The 22,924-nt window shown below is 40.8% G+C and overlaps 1 protein-coding gene and 1 pseudogene across 1 annotated transcript; both read right to left on the reverse strand.

The window, feature by feature from the left end:
• Window positions 1-13,528, reverse strand: part of LOC114111614 (centromere protein R-like) — a 45,557-nt pseudogene extending 32,029 nt beyond the window's left edge.
• A 3,100-nt stretch (window positions 13,529-16,628) lies between these two features.
• On the reverse strand, window positions 16,629-18,920 carry LOC114111193 (polyadenylate-binding protein 1-like 2). The gene has a single exon (XM_027962871.2). The coding sequence runs from the start codon at window positions 18,900-18,902 to the stop codon at window positions 18,117-18,119; it is 786 nt and encodes a 261-aa protein (XP_027818672.2). The 5' UTR covers window positions 18,903-18,920; the 3' UTR covers window positions 16,629-18,116.
• Between the last annotated feature and the right edge of the window lie 4,004 nt (window positions 18,921-22,924).

Consider the following 22,924-nt stretch of genomic DNA (forward strand, 5'->3'; position numbering starts at 1 on the left):
TTAAAGAACTGAAAAAACAGCTACTGTGTGATTCAGCAATCCTAATCCTGAGCATATATCCAGAGAAATTCTTAATTTGAAAAGATACATGCATCCCATTATTCATTGCAGTACGATTTACAATAGCCAAGATATGGAAGCAACCTAAAAATCTATTAACAGAGGAATGGATAAAGATATGGTGCATACATACAATGTAATATTACTCAGTCATAAACCAGAACTAAATAAAGTCATTTGTAGCAATATGGATGGACCTAGAGATTGTCTTACTGACTGAAGTAAGTCAGAGAAAGACAAATATGATATCGCTTATATATGGAAACTAAAAAAAAAAAGGTAGAAATTAACATGTACAAAACAGAGAGCAACAGATATAGAAGATAAATTTATGGTTACTAAGGGATAAGGATATGATTAATTGGAAGACTGGGATTTACATGTACACACCCAGGTGGCTCAAGTGATAAAGAAGCTTTCTTTCTATATAGGATGCAGGATACATGGGTTCAATCCCTAGGATGGGAAGATCCTCTGGGGGAGGAAATAGCAACCCACACCAGTATTCTTGCCTGGGAGATCTCATAGGCTGGCTACAGTCTGCCAAGAGGTCTCAAAGAGTTGGACATGACTGAGCACACACACACATACTAATATATATATAATACTCAAATGGGCCTTAGGAAGCATAACTACGAATAAAGCTAGTGGAGGTGATGGAATTCCAGTTGAGCTAATCCCTAAAGATGATGCTGTGAAAGTGCAAAACTCAATATGCCAGCAAATTTGGAAAACTCAGCAGTGGCCACAGGATTGGAAAAGCTCAATTTTCATTCCAATCCCAAAGAAAGGCAATGCCAAAGAATGTGCAAACTACTGCACAGTTGCACTAATCTCACACACTAGCAATTTAATGCTCCAAATTCTCCAAGCTAGGCTTCAGCAGTATATGAACCAAGAATTTCTAGATGTTCCAGCTGGATTTAGAAAAGGGAGAGAAATCAGAGATCAAATTGCCAACATCTGTTGGATCATAGAAAAAGTAAGAGAATTCCAGAAGAACATTTACTTCTGCTTCATTGATTATGCTAAGCCTTTGACTGTGTGGATCACAACAAACTGGAAAATTCTTCAAGATGGGAATATCAGACCACCTTACCTGCCTCCTGAAAACTCTGTATGCAGGTCAAGAAGCAACGGGTAGAACCAGACTTGGAACAATGGACTGGTTCCAAATTGGGAAAGAAGTACATTAAGACTGTATATTGTCACCTTGCTTATTTAATTTGTATGCAGAATATATCATGTGAAATGCCAGGCTGGATGAAGCACAAGTTGGAGTCAAGATTTAAGGGAGAAATATCAATAACCTCAGATGACAACACCCTTATGGCAGAAAGTGAAAAGGAGCTGGAGAACCTCTTGATGAAAGTGAAAAAGGATAGTGAAAAAGCTGGCTTAAAACTCAACGTTCAAAAAACAAAGATCATGGCATCCTGTCCCATCTCTTCATGGCAAATAGATGGGGAAACAATGGAAACAGTGACAGACTTAATTTTCTTGGGCTCCAAAATCACTGTAGATGGTGACTGCAGCCATGAAATTAAAAGACGTTTGATTCTTGGAAGAAAAGCTATGACAAACCAAGACAGTGTATTAAAAAGCAGAGATACTACTTTACCAACAAAGGTCAATCAGGTCAAAGCTATGGTATTTCCAGTAGTCATGTATGGATGTGAGAGTTGGACTATAAAGAAATCTGAGTGCTGAAGAATTGATGCCTTTGAACTATGGTGTTGGAGAAGACTCTTGAGAGTCCCTTGGACTGCAAGGAGATCAAACCAGTCAATCCTAAAGGAAATCAGTCCTAAATATTCATTGGAAGGACTGATGCTGAAGCTGAACCTCCAGGTACTTTGGCCACATGATATGAAGAGCTGGCTCATTGGAAATGACCCTTATGATGGGAAAGATTGAAGGCTGGAGGAGAAGGGGATGATAGAGGATGAGATGGTTGGATGACATCACCAACTCAATGGACAAGAGTTTGAGCAAGCTCTGGGAGTTGGTGATGGACAGGGAAGCCTGGTGTGCTTCAGTCTATAGGGTCGCAAAGAGTTGGACATGACTGAGTGACTGAACTATACTGAGATAATAAATAAGGACCTGTTGTATAGCATAGGGAACACTACTCAATACTCTGCAATAGCATATATGGGAAAAAAATCTAAAAAAGAGTGAATATGGATAACTGATTCACTTTGCTGTATATTTGAAACTAACACAGCATTGTAAATAACTATGCTCCAATTAAAATTAAATAAAAAAGTGTATTCAATAAAAGGAAAACTATGAATATACTTAATACTAATGAACTGTACACTTAAAAATAATTAATAATTAATTAATTTTATGTTATGTGTTTTTACCACAGTTAAGGTCAAGTGCCAGAAGCAAAAGTTGCTTAAGAGATACAAAATTTACAGGTTTAAGGCATAGTAAGTAAAAACCAAAGAAGCTGCAAATTGATAATTAAAATCAGAATTGAAAGTAAAGACAACATAAGGAAATGCAATAAATAAAATATATAAGAAAATATTATGAACAATGTTATGGAAATTAAGTAGGTGCAATGCCCAAACTCTTCAAAAGATACAAATTACTGAAACTGACTTAAAACAAAAAAGAATTTGAATAAGCCTATAACAACTAAAGAAATGATAGCAATAATACAAAAGTGCCCAACAGAGAAAAGCCTAGGGCCAGATAGAATCACTAGTGAATTCTACCAATCACTGAAAGAAAAATTAACACTAATTCTTCTTAAACATTTCAAAAACTTATTATGCAACGTAAAGCATTCAGTTTAGTTCAGTCACTCAGTCATGTCCAACTCTTTTTGACCCCATGGACTGCAGCATGCTAGGCTTCCTTGTCCATCACCAATTCCCAGAGCCTGCTCAAAATCATATCCATCGAGTTGGTGATGACATCCAAACATATCATCCTCTGTCGTCCTGTTCTCCTCCTGCCTTCCATATCTCCCAGCTCATTGTCTTTTCCAATACTTTTCCAGTATTTTGCATGAGGTGGTCAAAGTAATGGCACTTCTGCTTCAGCATCACTCCTTCCAATGAATATTCAGGACTGATTTCCTTTAGGGTTGATTGATTTGATCTCCTGGCAGTTGAAGGGACTCTCAAGAGTCTTCTCAAACACCACAGTTCAAATAATTAATTCTTCAGCACTCAACTTTCTTCATGGTCCAACTCTCACATCCATACATGACTACTGTAAAAACCATAGATTTGACTATACGGATCTTTGTTGGTAAAATAATGTCTCTGCTTTTTAATATGCTGTCTAGGTTTGAAGAATATGCTGTCTAGCAATATGAAGAGACAGTGCCAAAGTGAAAACATCACCCAATTGTGGATTTGACTGGTGATGGAAGTAAAGCCCAATGGTGTAAAGAGCAATATCACATAGGAACCTGGAATGTTAGGTCCATGAATCAAGGTAAGATGGAAGTGGTCAAACAAGAAGATGGCAAGAGGGAACATCAATGAACCAGAATGGGCAAACTTAATTCAGATGACCATTTTATCTACTACTGTCAGCAGGAATCCCCTAGAAGAAATGGAGTAGCCCTTACAGTCAACAAAAGAGTCTGAAATGCAGTACTTGGGTGCAATCTCAAAATGACAGAATGATCTCTGTTCATTTCCAAGGCAAACCATTCAATATCACAGTTATCCAAGTCTATGCCCCAACCATTAATGCCAGAGAAGCTGAAGTTGAACAATTCTATGATGACCTACAAAATGTTCTAGAATTAACATAAAAAAGATGTCCTTTTCATCACAGGGGACTGGAATGCAAAAGTATGAAGTCAAGAGATACCTGGAGTAACAGGCAAGTTTGGCTTTGGAGTACAAAATGAAACAGGGCAAAGGCTAACTGAGTTTTGCCAAGAGAATGCACTGGTCATAGCAAACACCCTCTTCCAACAGCACAAGAGAAGACTTTACACATGGACATCACCATATGGTCAATACTGAAATCAGATTGATTCTGAATTCAGTATTCTTGGCATCTGAAGATGAAGAAGCTCTCTACAGTCAGCAAAAACAAGACTGGGAGCTGACTGTGGCACAGATCATGAACTCCTTACTGCCAAATTCAGACTTAAAAAAAAAGTAGGAAAGTAGGGAAAACCACTAGACCATTCAGGTATGACTTAAATCAAATCCCTTATACAGTGGAAGTGACAAATAGATTCAAGGGATTAGATATGATAGAGTGACTGAAGAACTATGGATGGAGGTTCATGACATTGTACAAGAGGCAGTGATCAAAACCATCCCAAAGAAAAAGGAATGGAAAAAGGCAAATTGTTGTCTGAGAAGGCTTTACAAATAGCTGGGAAAAGAAGAGAAGTGAAAGGCAGAGGAGAAAAGGAAAGATGTATCAATCTGAATGCAGAGTTCCGAAGAATAGCAAAGAAAGATAAGAAAGTCTTCCTAAGTGATCAATGCAAAGAAATAGAGGAAAATAATAGAATGGGAAAGACTAGCGATCTCTTCAAGAAAATTAGAGATACCAAGGGAACATTTCATGCAAAGATGGACACATTAAAAGACAGAAACCATATGGACCTAACAGAAACACAAGATATTAAGAAAAGGTGGCAAGAATACACAGAAGAACTGTACAAAAAAGATCTTCATGACCCAGATAACCATGATGGTGTGATCAGACATCCTGGAGTGCAAAGTCAAGTGGGTCTTAGTAAGCATCACCATGAACAATGCTAGTGGAGGTGATGGAACTGCATCTGAGCTATTTCAAATCCTAAAAGATGATGCTGTGAAAGTGCTTCACGCAATATGCCAGCAAATTTGGAAAACTCGGCTGTGACCACAGGACTGGAAAAGTTCAGCTTTCATTCCAATCCCAAAGAAAGGCAATGCCAAAGAATGTTCAAGCATTACACAGATATAAATGTTAGTCAAAAAAAATAGAAAAACCAAAATTATAAAATATTTTATCTTGTAATTATAGTGAAATATACAGGATGAAGGATGCTTGGGGCTGGTGCACTAGGATGACCTAGAGAGATGATATGGGGATGGTGGTGGGAGGGGGGTTCAGGGTTGGGAACTCATGTACACCTGTGGTGGATTCATGTCAACGTATGGCAAAACCAATACAGTATTATAAAGTAAAAAAAAATAATAAAAAAAACTACTCAGAAATAAATGAAACACATATTAAAATAATGTTATGTTCAAGTGAGACTTATACCAAGAATGAAGTCCAACTTCTGTAAAAATAAATAAATAAAATAAAAACAAATAAAATTTTGTACTTTAATAATTAAAAAAATATGAAAATCAATCCTTGTAATATATTTCATTAATAGAATAAAGGGGAAAACCACAAGGTCATTTCAATATATGTGAAAAAAGCATTCTATTTGACAGAATCTAACTACTCCTTGGAAGAAAAGTTATGACCAACCTAGATAGCATATTCAAAAGCAGAGACATTACTTTGCTGACTAAGGTCTGTCTAGTCAAGGCTATGGTTTTTCCTGCGGTCATGTATGGATGTGAGAGTTGGACTGTGAAGAAGGCTGAGCACCAAAGAATTGATGCTTTTGAACTGTGGTGTTGGAGAAGACTCTCAAGAGTCCCTTGGACTGCAAGGAGATCCAACCAGTCCATTCTGAAGGAGATCAGCCCTGGGATTTCTTTGGAAGGAATGATGCTAAAGCTGAAGCTCCAGTACTTTGGCCACCTCATGCGAAGAGTTGACTCATTGGAAAAGACTCTGATGCTGGGAGGGATTGGGGGCAGGAGGAGAAGGGGACGACAGAGGATGAGATGGCTCGATGGCATCATTGACTCGATGGGTGTGAGTCTGAGTGAACTCCGGGAGTTGGTGATGGACAGGGAGGCCTGGCGTGCTGCGATTCATGGGGTCGCAAAGACTCGGACACGATTGAGCGACTGAACTGAACTGAACTGAACACCCCTCTGCTGTTCTCTGGTGGTTCAGATGGTAAAGAATCCGCCTGCAATATAGGAGACCTGAGTTTGATCCCTGGGTTGGGAAGATTTCCTGGAGGAGGGCATGGCCACTCACTCCAATACTCTTGCCTGGAGAATTCCATGGACAGAGGAGCCTGGTGGGCTACACAGGTTACACAGTCCATAGGATCACACAAAGTTAGACACGACTGATGTGACTAAGCAGCAGCAGCAACACCCTTCCATGATAAGACAAACATTCAGCAAAATGAAAACTACAGGGAAATTCCTCATGATGATAAAGGACATTTATGAAAAACTACCAGCTAATACTGGTCTTCCCTATTGGCTCAGTTTTAAAGAACCTGACTGCCAATTCAGGGGATGCAGGTTTGATTCCTATGTCAGGAAGATACCCTGAGGAGGGCATTGTAATCCACTTCAGTGTTCTTGCCTGGAGAAATCCCATGGATAGAGGAGCCTGGTAAGCCATGGTCCATATGGTCTCAAAGACTTGAAAATGTCTGAATCAACTTAGCATACATGCAAATTAGAACAGGACCAATAAAATTATCTCTATTTGCTGATGACATTTTTCTATATATAGAAAGTCCCAAATAATCCACAAAAATTATTAGAGCTAATATATGAAGTCAGAAAATTTCAGGATACAAAATCAATACAAAAATAATTTGTATTCTATATATCAGTAATAAATAATATGAGAACCGATTAAGAAAACAATTCCATTTACAACAGAATTAAAACTAAATTTTTACCAATAAATTTAAATAAGGAAGTATAAGACTTGTACACTGAAAACTGCAACACTTTGCTGAAAGAAAATTGTAAAGTCCTAAACAAGTGAAAAAAAACTTTATTTATCGATTTGAAGACTTATTAAAATGGAAATACTCTTAAAGAGATCTACAGAGTCAGTACAATTCTTATCAAAATATCAGTGGGCTTTTTTCAGAAATGGAAAAACATCACAACATTCATGTGGTTGTAAAACACTGTTAATGAATTGAATGTCACTCAATTTTATAATTTAAAATGGTTAATATATGATTTTTACCTCAATAAAATAAAAGAAACATTATAAACTTAGGAAACATCAAAATGATGACACACTTTTCATTAGAAACTAAACAAACAGAAAACTGAAGACATTATTGTTGTTGTTTTTCAGTTGCTAAGTCCTGTCCAATCCTCTGTGACCTCATGAACTGCAGCATGCCAGACTTCTCTGTCCTTCACCATCTTCTGAGGTTTGCTCAACGTATGTCCACTGAGTCAGAAATGTTATCTAACTGTCTCATCCTCTGCTGCACCCTTCACCTCTTGCCCTTAATTTTTCCCAGCATCAGGGTCTTTTCTGAGTTGGTTCTTTGCATCAGGTGACCAAAGTACTGGAGCTTCAGCTTTAGCATCAGTCCTTCCAATGAATATTCAAGACTGACTGGTTTGTTATCCTTGCTGTCCAAGGGACTTTCAAGAGTCTTCTCCAGCATCACAGTTTGAAAGCATTGATTCTTCAGCACCCAAACTTCTTTATGGTCCAACTCTCACATCCATACATGACTACTGGAAACACCATAGCTTTCACTATAGAGATCTTTGTCAGCAAAGTAATGTCTCTGCTTTTTAATATGCTTTCTAGGTTTGTCATAGCTTTTCTTCCAAGAAGCAAGTGTCTTTTAATTTCATGGCTGCAGCAGTCACCATCCAGAGTGATTTTGGAGCCCAAGAACATAGTCTGTCACTTTGTCCATTGCTTCCCCATCTATTTACCATGAAGTGATGGGACCGGGTGCCATGATCTTAGTTTTCTGAATGCTGAGTTTTAAGCCAACTTTTTCACTCTCCCCTTTCACTTTCATCAAGAGGCTCTTTAGTTTCTCTTCACGTTCTGGCATAAGGGTGGTGTCATCTGCATATCTGAGGTTATTGATTTTTCTCCCTATATTTAGTTTTTACAAAACTGCCAAATAATCTTGCAAAGTGACTGTTACATTTTGTATTACCAGCAGCTATGATGGCAGCATCTGTTTCTCTTCATCACTGTCACTATTTGGTGTTATGTTTCAATTTGCAATTCCCTAATGACCTCATGGGAAATAGATGGGGAAACAGTGTCAGACTTTATTTTTCGGGCCTCCAAAATCACTGCAGATGGTGACTGCAGCCATGAAATTAAAAGACGCTTACTCCTTGGAAGAAAAGTTATGACCTACCTAGATAGCATGTTGAAAAGCAGAGACATTACTTTGCCAACAAAGTCTGTCTAGTCAAGGCTATGGTTTTTCCAGTGGTCATGTATGGATGTGAGAGTTGGACTGTGAAGAAAGCTGAGCACTGAAGAATTTATGCTCTTGAACTGTGGCATTGGAGAAGACTCTTGAGAGTCCCTTGGACTGCAAGGAGATCCAACCAGTCCATTCTAAAGGAGATCAGTCCTGGAATTTTGTTGGAAGGAATGATGCTAAAGCTGAAACTCCAGTACTTTGGCCACCTCATGCGAAGAGTTGACTCATTGGAAAAGACTCTGATGCTGGGAGGGATTGGGGGCAGGAGGAGAAGGGGACGACCAAGGATGAGATGGCTGGATGGCATCACCGACTTGATGGACGCGAGTTTGAGTGAACTCTGGGAGATGGTGATGGACAGGGAGGCCTGGTGTGCTGCAGTTCATGGGATCGCAAGGAGTCGGACACGACTGAGTGACTGAACTGAACTGAACTGAATGATCTGTGGTGCCGAGCATCTTCTCGTGCTTTTTTGCTGCTGTGTGTGCTCAGTTGTGTCCAATAACCCCACGGACTGCAGCCTGCCAGTCTCCTCTCTCCATGGGATTTTCTTAGGAAGAATACTGGAATGGGCTACCATTTCCTTCTCCAGGTGCTTATTTGCTATCTGTGTATATTAGATGAAGTTTCTGTTCAAATATTTTGTCCATTTTTAAGTTGGAACATTTGCTTTCTTATTGTTCCATTTCAAAAGTTCTTTGAATATTTTGGATACAAATCTCTTACCAGATATGTGTTTTGCAAGTATTTTATCCTAGACTCTGGCTTGCCTTTCCATTCTCTTAACAGTGACCTTCGTAGAGGACAAGTTTAAAATATTTTATTTTATTTGTATTTGTATTTTCCTAGCATTCAGTTCAGTTCAGTGCAGTCACTCAGTCGTGTCTGACTCTTTGTGACCCCATGAACTGCAGCATGCCAGGCCTCCCTGTCCATCACCAGCTCCCGGAATTTACCCAAACTCACGTCCATTGAGTCAGTGATCCCATCCAACCATCTCATCCTCTGTCATCTCCTTCTCCTCCTGCCTTCAATCTTTCTCAGCATCAGGGTCTTTTCAAATGAGTCAGCTCTTTGCATCAGGTGGCTAAAATATTGGAGTTTCAGCTTCAACATCAGTCCTTTCAATGAATATTCAGGACTAATTTCCTTTAGGATGGACTGGTTGGATCTCCTTGCAGTCCAAGGGACTCTCAAGAATCTTCTCCAACACCACAGATCAAAAGCATCGATTCTTTGGCGCTCAGCTTTCTTTATGGTCCAACTCTCACATCCATACCCGACTACTGGAAAAACCATAGCCTTGACTAGATGGACCATTGAGGTATAATTGACAAATAAAGTAGTAAACATGAAAAGTTTACAACTTGATGGTTTAATATACATAGTGAAATTACCCCAACCTAATTAATTAACTCATCCATTACCTTACATAAGTACCCTTTTTGTATGGCAAAAATGATTAAGATCTACTCTTTGAGCAAATTTCAAATGTACAATAAAATATTATTAACTATATTCGCTGTGCTGTACATTATATCCCCAGAACATATTCATATTATCAGTGAAATTTTGTACCCTTTAACCAATATTTCCCCATTTCTCCCAAGCCCCACTCCTCATTCACTACCATTCTACTTTGTTTCAATTAGCTTGTCCTTTAGGAAAAAAAAAAAAGATTCCACATAAAAGTAAGATCATACATATTTGTCTTTCCCTGCTTGGCTTATTTCATTTAGCCTAGTGCCCTTCAGATTCATCAATGTTGTTTCAAATGTCAGGATTTCCTTCTTTTATGGTTCAAAAATATTCCATTGTTTGTGTGTATGTGTATGTGTGTATCACATATTCTTAATCTATTCATCCATTGACAGACATTGGTTATGCCCTGTTTGGGTTATTGAGAATGATGCTGAAATAAACAAAGGAATGTAGGTGTCTCTCAGAAACTAATTTTGTCTTTGGATTTACAGGTATATCTTGTTTTATTGCATGTCACTTTATTGCTTCAAAGATATTGTGTATTTGAGGAGAAATCAAATGGAGCAATAGGAGGATGGAAGTTCACCTCCTTCCACCCATAAATACATTTAAAATGCATGTACATGTGGAATTGTTTTCACTGAAAAGTAACATCCACTTCAAATTAGTCACCCACCAAAGGCATTGGGCACACATAGTCAGTATAGGGACATTCTCACATAAGAACATCTGCTCAAGACCACAATAGGTAAATGTTTCACCTAAATTCATAGAGGCAGATAAAGTTCAGTAAAATGAAAAGGCAGAGGAACTACTCTCAATTGAAAGAGCAAGAGAAAAACCCTGAAAAAAATAATGAAACAGAAATATACAATTTACCTGATAAAGAACATTGATGGTAAAAATTTTAACTGAGTTAGGACAAAGAATTAATATTAATATGAACAGAAGTCACTTTAACAAGGAACTAGAAAACATTAAAAAGGCCCAACCAAAAATAGATAATTTCATATCTGAAATTTTTAAAAATGACTCTAATAGAAATAAATAGCAGACTAAGCAACATAGAAGATAGAATGTTGAAAATCACCTAATCAGAACAGCAGAAATAAAAACAAATTTTAAAATAACTAAATAAACATTAAATATAGCAGCATTCACATTATAGGGGTTCTAGAAGGAGAAGAAAGAGAAGGGGACAAAAATGTATTTGAAGAAATTATGACTGAAAATTTCCCAAACCTGAAGAAGGGAATAGATATCTAGGTACTTGAAGCACAGAAGGTCTCATACAAGATGAACCCCCCCCCCCAAAAAAAAACCAACATCAAGATACATAATAATTAAAATGGCAAAAGTTAGAGATAGATAATTTGAAAGGCAGCAAGGGAAATACCAAAAGTTATATATAAGGGAACCCCCATAAAGCTATCAGCTAACTTCTCTGCAGAAACTTTGTAGGCAAGAATGGAATGGCATGATATATAAAAAGTGCTAAATGGGAAAACCTGAAACCTAGAATACTCTACCTAGCAAGATTATAATTTAGAATACAAGAAGAGATAAAGAACTGCTCAGACAAGCAAAAACTAAAATAATTCATCAATATTTGTTTTTGGCCAATTGCTAAGTTGTGGGTGACTCTTTGTGACCCCATGGACAGGCCAGGTTCCTCTGTCCTCCACTATCTCCCGAATTTGCTCAAATTCATGTCCATTGAGTCAGTGATGCTACCTAACCACCTCTTCTTCTTCTGCCCCCTTCTCCCTTTGCCTTCAATCTTTCCCAACATCAGGGTCTTTTCCAATGAGTCAGCTTTTTGCATTAGATGGCCAAAGTATTTGAGCTTCAGCTTCATCAACAGTCCTTCCAATGAATATTAAGGGTTAATTTCCTTTAGGATTGACTAATTTGGGGCTCTCAAAGGGACTCTCAAGGGTCTTCTGCAGCAAAGTTTACCTTAAAAGAAATGTTGAAGGATCTTCTCTAAATGGAAAAAAATAAGAATCTATAGGAAAAAGAAAATTGCACTAGGAAAGGCAGATATACAGTAAGGCTTAAAGATTACTTAAATGAGAGAGTGTGTAGATTAAAAGAAAAAAAGTAAAAGCAACTAAAACTACAAGGAACAGTTAAAGGGTAATGTAAAATATGACTTAAAAATCACAAAGTGTGGGGGAGAGGAGAAAATGTAGATCTTTCAGAATATATTTGAACTTAAATGACTACTAGTTTAAAACAAGTAGATATGATTATAGGTCAACATATATGAACCCTATGATAACCACAAATCAAAAACAAATAATAGAACCATAAAAACCAAAAAGAAAGAAATCCAAACATAATACTACTAAAGAAAATCATCAAGCTATAATAGAAGAGACAAAAAGAAGAAAATGAACAGAAAACTGCAAAAACAACTGGAAAAAAGTAATAAAATGGTAATAAGTACATGTGGTTTGTTGTTTAGCAGCTAAGTTGTGTCCGACTCTTGCAACCCCATTGACTGTAGCCCTCCAGACTCCTTTGTCCATGGGATTCTCCAGGCAAGAACACATGAGTGAGTTGTCATTTCCTTCTCCAGTGGATATTCCCAAATGAGGGATCATACCCCAGTCTCGTGCACTGGCAGGCTGATTCTTTACCGACTGAGCTATCAGGGAAGCCCTAATAGGTACATACCTATCAACAATTGCTTTAAATGTCAATGGACTAAATGCTCTGACCAAAAACCATAAAGTAGTTGATGATTAAAAAACAAGACCTTTCAATATGCTACCTACAGAAGACTCACTTCAGGCCTAAAGACATGATTGAAAAAGAAGGGATGGGAAAAGATATTTCATGCAAATGGGAATGTCAAGAAATCAGGGGTAACAATATTCATATCAGACAAAATAGACTTTAAAACAAAGGCTACAACAGGAGACAAAGAAGGGTAATATATAATACTTCAATTTTTTAAATGTTTTTTTTAAGTTGAAGATTTTGTAGCGACCCTGCACTGAGCAAGTCTACCAACATTATTTTTCCAAGAGCATTTGCTCACTTCATATCTCTGTCACATTTTTGTGATTCTTGCAACATTTCAAATGTTTTCATTTTTATTATATTGATTATGGGTGATATGTGATCAGGGACTTATAATGTTACTATTACAAGAAGATTGATACTAGCTGAAGGCTCAGATGATGTTCTTTACATCTGTGAGTGTGTTTCCTTTTGTTGTTGCTATTATGTTCATTCTTTTATTTTCAGATTTTACACATAAGCAATAACCAAGAATTGTTTTTCTCTGTCTCACATATTTCATTACATGTCCATCTATATTGTTGCAAATGGCAAATTGTTATTCTTTTTGTGGCTGAGTAATATTCCAGTAAATACACTACATTTTCTTTATCCATTCATTTGTTGGTGGAATCTTGGGTTGCTACCATATCTTGACTATTGCAAATAACGTTACTATGAGCATTGGAGTACATGTATCTTTTCTTGAATTTGTGTTTTTGTTTTCTTTGAATATATATCCAGGAATAGATATATTGCTGGATCATACAGTAGTTCTATTTTCCCGAGGAATCTGTATACTGATTTTCATAGTTTTTGCACCAATGTACATTCCTGCCAATGCTGTACAGGGTTCCCTTTCCTCACATCCTCAGAACATTTGTTATTTGTGGTCTTTTTGATGATGGCCATTCTGAGATATGTGAGTTTAGGGTAGCTATCTTATCATGGTTTTGATTTGCATTTCTCTGATGATTAATGATGTTGAACATCTTTTCATATGCCTGTTAGCCATCTATATATCTTCTTTGGAAAAATGTGTGTTTAGGACTTCTGTGCTTTATAAATTGTTTTTGTTTAATATTGAGTTATATGAGCTGTTCCTATAGTTTGGAAATTAACACCTTTGTTCATACCATTTGCAAATACTTTTCTACCATTACATAGGTTGTCTTCATTTTGTTAATGGTCTCATTTGCTGTGCAGCAGCTTTTAAGTTTAATTAGGTTCTTTTAAAAATGTTTTCTTTTGTTTCCTTTGCCTTAGGAGGCATATCAAAGGGATATTTCTATGACATGTCAAAGATTGTTCTGCCAATGTCCTCTTCTAGGAGTTTCATGGTTTATTGAAATTTAGGGCTTCAATCCATTTTTGTATATGACATGAGTGTGTGTGTGTGTGTGTGTGTGTGAGCATGCCCTCAGTCATGTCTGACTGTGCAACCTTTTAGACTGTAGCCCACCAGGCTCCTCTATCCATAGGATTTTTCAGGCAAGAATAGCTGGAGTGGGTTGCCAATCCCTTCTCCAGGGGATCTTCCCAACCTAAGGATTGAACCCATGTCTTCATTTCCTGCATTGGCAGGTGGATTCTTTACCATTGAACCATTGGGGAAGCTCTTTCTCCTAGGAAAAAGAGTCCTAATTTATTCTTTTACTTGTACCTGTTCAGTTTTTCCAGCACCTCTTATTGAAGAACTGCCTTTTCCTCATTGTACGTTCTTACCTCCTTTGTTGTAGATTAATTGATTATATATTCATGAGTTTATTTCTGACCTTACTGCTCCATCAATAGATGAGTCAGTTTTTGTACTGGTACCATGCTGTTTTGATTACTATAGCTTTGTATTCTAATCTGAGGCCAGAGTTATAATTTCAGCTTAGTTTTTTTTTTTTTAATTGAGGTTGGTTTGGCTATTCAGTATTTTTGGGTTACACAGACATTTTAGGGTTGTTTATTTCTGTAAAAAATATTATGGGTATTTTCATATGAACTGCATTAAATCTGTAGATTTCTTTGACCATTGTAACAATATTAATTCTTCCAATCCATGAACAAGTTATATAAGTCAATTAAATATCTCCACATGTCAGCAAATATTCAGCTACAAATGTGTTCCCTGTAAAGTATCTGGGGAAACCCCAGAAAAATGTAAGCATAATGAAGGGACTAAGCTTAAGAAATTATAGCTCATTTATAATATAGAATATAAACTGAAAACAAAATTAGAAAATATTGAATAATTTGGAAATATATTATGAAAGACCAATTATAGTGAAATTATCCCATAGTGAAACAATACATATTACATTTTGAAGGTACTATTTATTTATGTACATGTTTCATGTGGTTCAAAGTTTTTCTTTGTGTCAAGTGGTAGAATTAGGAGTGATTTTTACTTTTTCTTATCAATTAAACAAGGCTTCTATTATGTTTTATTTTTTGACTCAGCCAACGATTATTGAGAATCTTTTATGCACTAGGTTCATGAAAAGTTCTGGGAATGCAAGACATGGACACTGTTAAAATCTGTCTGCTTGTTAATCTCTCAGAAAGTAGAGATTTAGTGAGAATCAAATATTAAAATATGACTATGCTCATATATAAATTATTTATAATATAGCATATTTGGGCTTAAACCTCAACCAGTGCATTCATTGAATACCCAATGAGAGAGAGAATTTAAACTGAAGTCACAAAGTTTGCTCCCAGATGACCCAAGTGAATTCTGTTATCAACTTAGAATTATTAATAATTTTGTATTCTTTTAAAATTTATTTTTAATTGGAAGATAATTCTTTACAATATTGTGTTAGTTTCTGCTGTACAACAACATGAATCAGTCATAAGTATACATATACCCCCTCCCTCTAGAGCCTTCCTCCCACTCCTCATCCCACCCCTCTATGTTGTCACAGACTACCAAGCTGAGTTCCCTCTATTATACAGCAACTTCCCACTGTCTATTTTACACATGGTAGTGTATATGTCAGTACTACACTCCCAATTCATTGCACCCTCCCCTTACACTCCTGTGTCCACATATGTGTCCCTATTCCTGCCTTGCAAATAGGTTCATCAGTGGCCATTATCAAAAACTCTACAAATAAATGCTGGAGAGGATGTGGAGAAAAGGGAACTCTCTTGCACTGCTGGTGGGAATGTAAATTGATATAACCACTATGGAGATTCCTTAAAAAAGTAAGAATAAAAATACCACATGAACCAGCAGTCCCACTAATGAGCCACACTCTGAGAATACTATAATTCAAAAAAACACATGTTCTCTGATATTCATTGCAGCACTATTTATAGTATGCAGGACATGGAAGCAACCTAGATGTCCATCAACAGATGAATGGATAAAGAAGTTGTGGTACATATATACAATGGACTATTACTCAGTCATAAAAAGGAACGAATTTGAGTCCATTGAAGTGAGGTGTATGAAACTAGAGCCTGTTATACAGAGTTAAGTAAGTCAGAAAGAGGAAAACAAATACTGTATATTAACACATACATACAGAATCTAAAAATGATGCTGTGTTATCTGTATAAAAATAAATGTTTAAAAAAAAAAAAACTACAGCTACCCTGATAAAATATTGGAAGAGTACAGAAATGATTGTAATAGCAAGTCCAGAAAATTGTCCAGATTTCCAGGCCCCCTCACAATGTTGTACTTGATGAGGGTAAAATGATAACTATATTTGTGAATAGCCACTTAATAATGACCCCCAAAAAAATATTTCAAAACTTGAACATTTCTTCTTTTGACAATGTTTGTTCAGGAAAAAAAATCTAAAATGTAACGAAGTTTTGTGCACTATGCTCTAAGCAACTTGGATTTGAATAAGAAAACAAAAAACAAAGAAGCCATCCAGATGTTCAGTGATGACGAACTAGTGAAAACAAATATGCCCATATCTATATCTACATATGGATACAGATGTATACACCTATCTGTTCCTCTATCTAGCCCATTCCCTGGAATACTAAACAGCCATGGAAACTATTTTAGAAGAATATTTAATGACATGAAAAGAAGTTCAATAATATCTATCTATACATCTATATCTATCTATATATTTATTGTGAAAAAGCAGATAATGAAACAGTATATACATTACAATTCACATATATATCACAGGAAAAATACTGGGCAGGTGTAGATGCATGATTCAGGGAGGTATGGGTGATCATTAAGATTGATTACTTGTGACATTAATTTTCTTCTGTTGACTTGTCTGCTTTGTGATTTTTTCTTCATACAATGAAGCTGGATTATTTTTCTGAGAATGGGGAAAAGGGCAGGAAGTGGGCTCAGGGGAAGGAGGTCATAAACAGTATTTAAATTCAGCAAAACAACTAAGGACAGAAAAATACCATTTGCAGCCCATCAAGCTGGCCAAGACACACGCACACGCATGCAGCGTGCACGCGCACACACAGCCCCCCTCCCCCCCACACACACCAATTACAGTGACCAGGAGACTATGTAGGGGAAATGGGCATACTGTTTTTACTAGTTGAGGTGGCTGGCATGAATGTAAATTGGTACAATGCTTATGAAGGGGCCATTGGGCAACACAAAGGAACAGTCTTTAAAATGTCCACATGTGGATCCTGCAAGTCCACAATTAAGAACATCCTGTACGCTAGCAAAGATTTGGCTTGACAAGGAAGAATTCACTCATCAGAGTATACACAGTGCTGGGTTTAAACACAGGGAAAGAGCTAGGCACCACCTGAATGTCCAACAATGCGGCAATGATTACAGAAATGTTAGGGTCCATAGATACACTCTGCAGGCACAGAAGATGACCTTTCTCAAGCCTGTTGAATATCATGGAAAGAAGTTCAATGGGTTGACGTTTGTTTGGTTTTAGTTTTTGAAAAAGCAGGTTAAGAAACACCACATACATGAACCATTCTATAACACTGTGTTAAAAGGGAAGGTGGGGTGGAGGAGAGGAAGGGTGAGAGAGAGAGAGAGAGAGAGAGAGAGAGAGAGAGAGAGAGAGAGAGAGAGAGAGAGAGAGAGAGAAGGAAATGAGAGCCTTGAAAACAGCACACCAAAATGGTAAAAGTGGTTGTCTCCGGGTAGTAGGGTCATGGGGAGCAATTACTCTCTTGTTTTCCCTCATCTGATTTCCTTTTCCTTCCTGATGTTTCTACCATGATATTGCATCACCTGTGCAATAAACAAAGAGAGAAAGTGCTTTTTAAACCAAACCACAAGGAGAAGAGGCAGCTTTAACTATCAAGTGGCACAGATTAGCAAGATTATTCACAACACCCAAGGTGGGTGTGGCAGGAGGGGAGGAAAGGGAAGGGGTAAGTAGAGAGAGAGAGAGAGAGGGAAGGGGTGAAAGAGAGACCTGCACTCCCAATACAATACACTGCTGGTGGGTTGGGGGGAATGGGATGGGTGGGGGGTTTGTAAACCGGGTGGGAGCCAAGGTTTGGCTCTGCTGGCTGGCTCGCTCCTGGGATGTTTTCATCGCAAGGTGGCCTCCTCATCGGTGTCTTCCTCAAAATCCTTGACGTCAGCACTGGTGGACTGCCTGGCCCAGGCTCCCCTTTCGGCCTCTCGTTCTTTATGCGACTTGAATCTCCCAACGAAAATTTTGCGGTAGTTCAGGAACATGCCATTCATCGCATCTATGGCCCGCTCGGCGGACTCCTGCTTCTGGAAGTGCACGAACCCATAGCCCTTGGGCCCCTTTTCGTCGCAGGCCACTTTGCAGGACAGGATGTTGCCGAACGCAGAGAAGATGTTGTACAGAGCCTTGTTGTCGATGGTCTTGCCCAGGTTCTTGATGAAGACGTTGCCCACTCCGCTCTTGCGGAGCGAGGGGTCCCGCTGGGACCACATGATGCGCACCGGCCTGCCCTTGATGACATCAAAGTTCAGGGTCTCCAGGGCCCGCTTGGCGTCCACCGGTTGCTGGTAGTTGACATACGCATAGCCCAACGAGCGGCGGGTGATCTTGTCCCTGCAAAGGCGGATGGAGAGGATGGGCCCGGCCGGGCTGAACTTCTCGTACAGCATTGCCTCCGTCACCTCAGGGTGCAGGTCGCCCACGTACAGCGAGGCCATAGGAAAGTCCGGGTTCCCCTCGGAGCCCCCGCCGGTTTCCGCATCTGCATCCGCGGCGGCAGCAGCCGCCGCCGCCGCTACCGCTGCCTCCACCTCCGCAGCGGCATCCGCATCCGCCTCCCCCAAGGCGGGCGCCGCAGCCTCTGCTGCGGCGGCGGCAGCTTCGGCCTCGCTGGCCTCCATCACCGCCACGGCCGCCGCCGCCAGTGCAGCCTCCGCCTCCTCCTCCGCCAGGGCTGCCACCGCCTCCCCCAGGGTGGCCTCCGCCACTGCCTCCTCTACTGAGGCCTCGGCCTCCACCTCTGCTTCCGCCTCCGCCACGGAGGCCTCTGCCACCGCCTCTGCCACGGTCGCCGCCGCAGCCTCCGCCGCCGCCGCAGCCGCAGCCGCCACCGCCGCCGCCACTGTCGCCGCTGTCGCCACGGTCGCCGGTGCCGCCGGGCCGCTGCCGCGACCTTCCTTCCCGCGAGCCTGGGGGGTGGAGGGGGAGGAAGGTGAGAGGGTGGAGAGGGCAAGAAGGCAGGTGGGCGCCGGAACCCGGGCCGGGGGCGCGAGCTGGGGCGGAGGACCCCGGGCCAGCTGATCCAGCGAGTCCCAGTCACCTGGGATGGCTAGCGCTGCCAGGAGCGCGCTGGTGCGAGTCACCGCAGCCTGCAGCCCGCAGCCCGCTGCTGCCGCCGCCGCTCGGTCGTGGGTTAGCGTGCGGGGCGCCGGCGGGCGGCGTGTGGTGGGGGGCGGGGGGTGTTGGCGTCTGTGGTCCGGGCAGCTGGGAAGGCTTCTGTCTCTTTGGTTCCCCCTGTGGCTGCTGCGGGGCTTCGGGGCAACGGGCGGTGGGAGGGGGCGGGAGCTTGGTGTTGGCGGGAAGAATGTGGGTTCTCAGCCTCTCGATCAACTGGATGTGTAAGAAGAGAAAGATGGGGAAAGGGTTCCATGTGGACCAAGGGAATCTGACATAGATTTAGGGAGTTTTGTTTTATTCTTCCTCTCCCCATAGAATATTTAAATGATTAAATCAAGCACCTTGCAAGAGAAGGTGGGCGGCATTGAGAAAACTTGCCGGGCCTAAACAAAGCGAAGCAAAAATGGTTTTCTCGCGTTTAGGGGTTGGTTCTTACCCACCTCAACGCACACACACTCCCAAACATTACCACCATCAAGGCAACAACTCCTACTCTGAATTGGAGCTGGGGCTAATGGGACACTCTCCCCCTCCAGCCCTGCAGCCCGCTGACCCATTTTTTTTAAATCAGAGATTCTTCCCCCTTTTCCAGCTCTTTCCTTCCTCTACAACACTTGCGGAAGAAATAAAGAACACAAGAACACGTAGTCATTTATTCATAATGCCATGCCACAAATATTTATGGAGCCTAGAGATACACAGGAGTCTGAAGCCAGAGGAGATGGACCGGTTTTGAGATTGACCTTGGGAGCAGACAGTGTGGGCTGGAAACCCTGTCCCTGCTCCAGATTATGGGAGAACTAAGGGCCTGGGGGTTCCTCAGCCCCCAACTCCTCCCACCCACTCAGCCTCAATTCATGCAGCCTGGAAGCAGGGGAGAAATCAAGAGCACTCTGTTCTTAGTGCCATCCTCCATGACAAGTGAGGAAAGTCAAATCAAGAGCCGGGAACAGGACCTGGTCCAGAGCCAGGCATTTGTTCCTTCTTGTCTCTGCCCTCGACTTGCTGACATTCCCAGTGTGAACCACAAAGGGCACATCCATGTTCAAAACAAAACCAGAAATCTCTCTAGGATGGGGTGTCTCTTTCCAGTTCACCAGTTAATATTTAGGGGAGCCTTACCCACCACTTGGCACTGGGGGCTTAGAGACAGGCAGTGTGATACTTGAGTAGTGAATGTTGATGTGTTGGAGGTGTGGGGCAAGGTGAGGAAAGGTGAGCAGTGTGTATTGGAGCAGAGAGGCCACACAAGGCCAAATGCTGAGAGGATAGGCAAGCAAGCAACCATTAGAGTAGAGTGCAACAGAGGCTAGAGTCCTACTTCTTCCAGAAAGGAGGACCCACCCAATAACCTTTTCTGGTGGGAATCAAGCAAAACTGCACAGAAGACTAAACCTCCAAGGTGACCTCTGAAAGATGAGTAGCAGTCCAGCATGTTGAGGCAGAATGGAAGGCATTCCATTCCCACAGACAGAGGGATTAGTCTGTGTCCAAGGCCCTATAGCATGCTAGCACATGCATAGTCACTTCTCGTCATGCCTAATCATCTGATGTGGACAGAGCTCATGATCTCCAAGAGTATATGGTAGAAGATGGGGTTGGAAGGCGTGGGGGCCCTGAAAAGAAAGCTAAGATGCTTGAACTCTATACCCAAGCTCATGGGGCCCACTCAACACATTCACAGAGGGACTTGGTATGGTCAGATCTTTAATACAAACTAAATATCAACACAGAAAGTAGCTAAGAGTAGATGTTAAAAGTTCTCATTAAAAGGGGAAAACAAAGTGTAACTGAGGTGATGGATGTTTAGTAAACTTCTTGTGGTAATCATGTTAGTGATATGTACATGTGTCAAGTCATTTTGTTGTACACTTTACACTCATAGTGTTATATGTCAATTATATCTCAATAAAACTTGGAGGGGAACCTGTCAATATACGTATAAATGTACACACACCCGAACACACACACAGTCGGCACTGAGACAGAGCTGATAGAATTTTTAAAAAGACAGTCAGATGTGACCAGTTTCAAGAACAACTCTTCCCTCCTTTCCCCCTTCCCCTCCATAAATAGGGGTTTCACAGTTACCATGAACCAGGCGTTGAACTGTGAACTTCGGGGTCAAATATGAAAACTGATCAAACCATAGAGCCTTTCCTCAGCATGTCTCACTCCACTAAAGCTTGGGCTGCCCATACAAATAAGAGAAATGCCAGCAGAGGGCTAGATGCGCTATGTGATTGGACTGTGGTGGCCATGGAGTTTCATCTGCCCAGCACATATTCTCTCCTCCCCCTCACTCCAGTCCATCCACCTTCCATGGGTATATAAAGCTGTTTTCTGTGGTGGCAGCATAGCCTTGACCTGAACAACCCTGCACCTTCAGAACTGACTGGGTCACCATGGGATGTGAAGCAGTGAGAACTTTCTCATCGCTGCCTGGAAAGCATCCCAAGAAGACTGAGCAGACATGTACCTCTCCAGCATGCAAAGTCTAGCCCTCTACCCCTAGACAGGGCTAGTGCCAGCAAAGGGCAGGGACATAGACTTAGGAAGAGCCCGCTGTGCAGCTGGTGCCTTGACCAAGGTGGTCACTGTCACCACTCTTAGGAGCCACCTCCTGAGAATCTTAGATTGCTTGTAGGCAGGAAGCAGATGAGCTGTGCCTCGCCATTCCAGGTGGCCGCCAAGAGGACCCAAGGAGGCAGAGGCCAAGGAGGAAGCCACGATTGCTGGTGGGTAGGGGGTCAGGAGATGACAAGAACTTCTCAGCCCATTGTTTGGAGGCAGAAGGGACAAGGGGGACCAATTCAAGGACCAGAACTCAACAAGTTCTCTTTCTCTGGCTTTGACTTCCAGCGCACAGAGCCAACAGAAATCGAAACAATAGGAGAAGGAGGTGAAGTAAAGTCATGCTTGGTCACTGAATCCACAAACTTGTCAGAAGACAATTGCTAGGCCCTTGACCCTCCAGCAGCAGGAACTGGGCTACTCCAGTGACAAGGAGAGCAGCTGGGGAATACTCTCCAAATCCTGTCTCACAGAGGCTTCTATGACATCCCCTTCTCCTTCTTTTCAGTTCCTGGTCACATCTGCAATCAAAGGTGTTCTGACTACTGGCTGCTGTAACTGAGGCAAAAGTAAAGGGCCCTGTGGAGTGTCGGTAGAGGGAGGGAGAGGTCCCTTCAGTAAGTATTTATGGAGGGCTACCCTGTACCAGCAATTCTTCTAGACAGAGAGCCCCTGCATCCAAGGAACTTATTTTCTAGTGGGAAATACAAACATGGCAGAAAATATAAAAGCACTTACGACCCAGATAATCATGATGATGTGATCACTCATCTAGAGCCAGACATCTTGGAATGTGAAGTCAAGTGGGCCTTAGAAAGCATCACTACAAACAAAGCTAATGGAGGTGATGGAATTCCAGTTGAGCTATTTCAAATCCTGAAAGATGATGCTGTGAAAGTGCTGTACTCAATATGCCAGCAGATTTGGAAAACTCAGCAGTGGCCACAGGACT

The sequence above is a fragment of the Ovis aries genome, chromosome X, assembly GCF_016772045.2.
Source record: "Ovis aries strain OAR_USU_Benz2616 breed Rambouillet chromosome X, ARS-UI_Ramb_v3.0, whole genome shotgun sequence".
Lineage (NCBI taxonomy): Eukaryota > Metazoa > Chordata > Mammalia > Artiodactyla > Bovidae > Ovis > Ovis aries.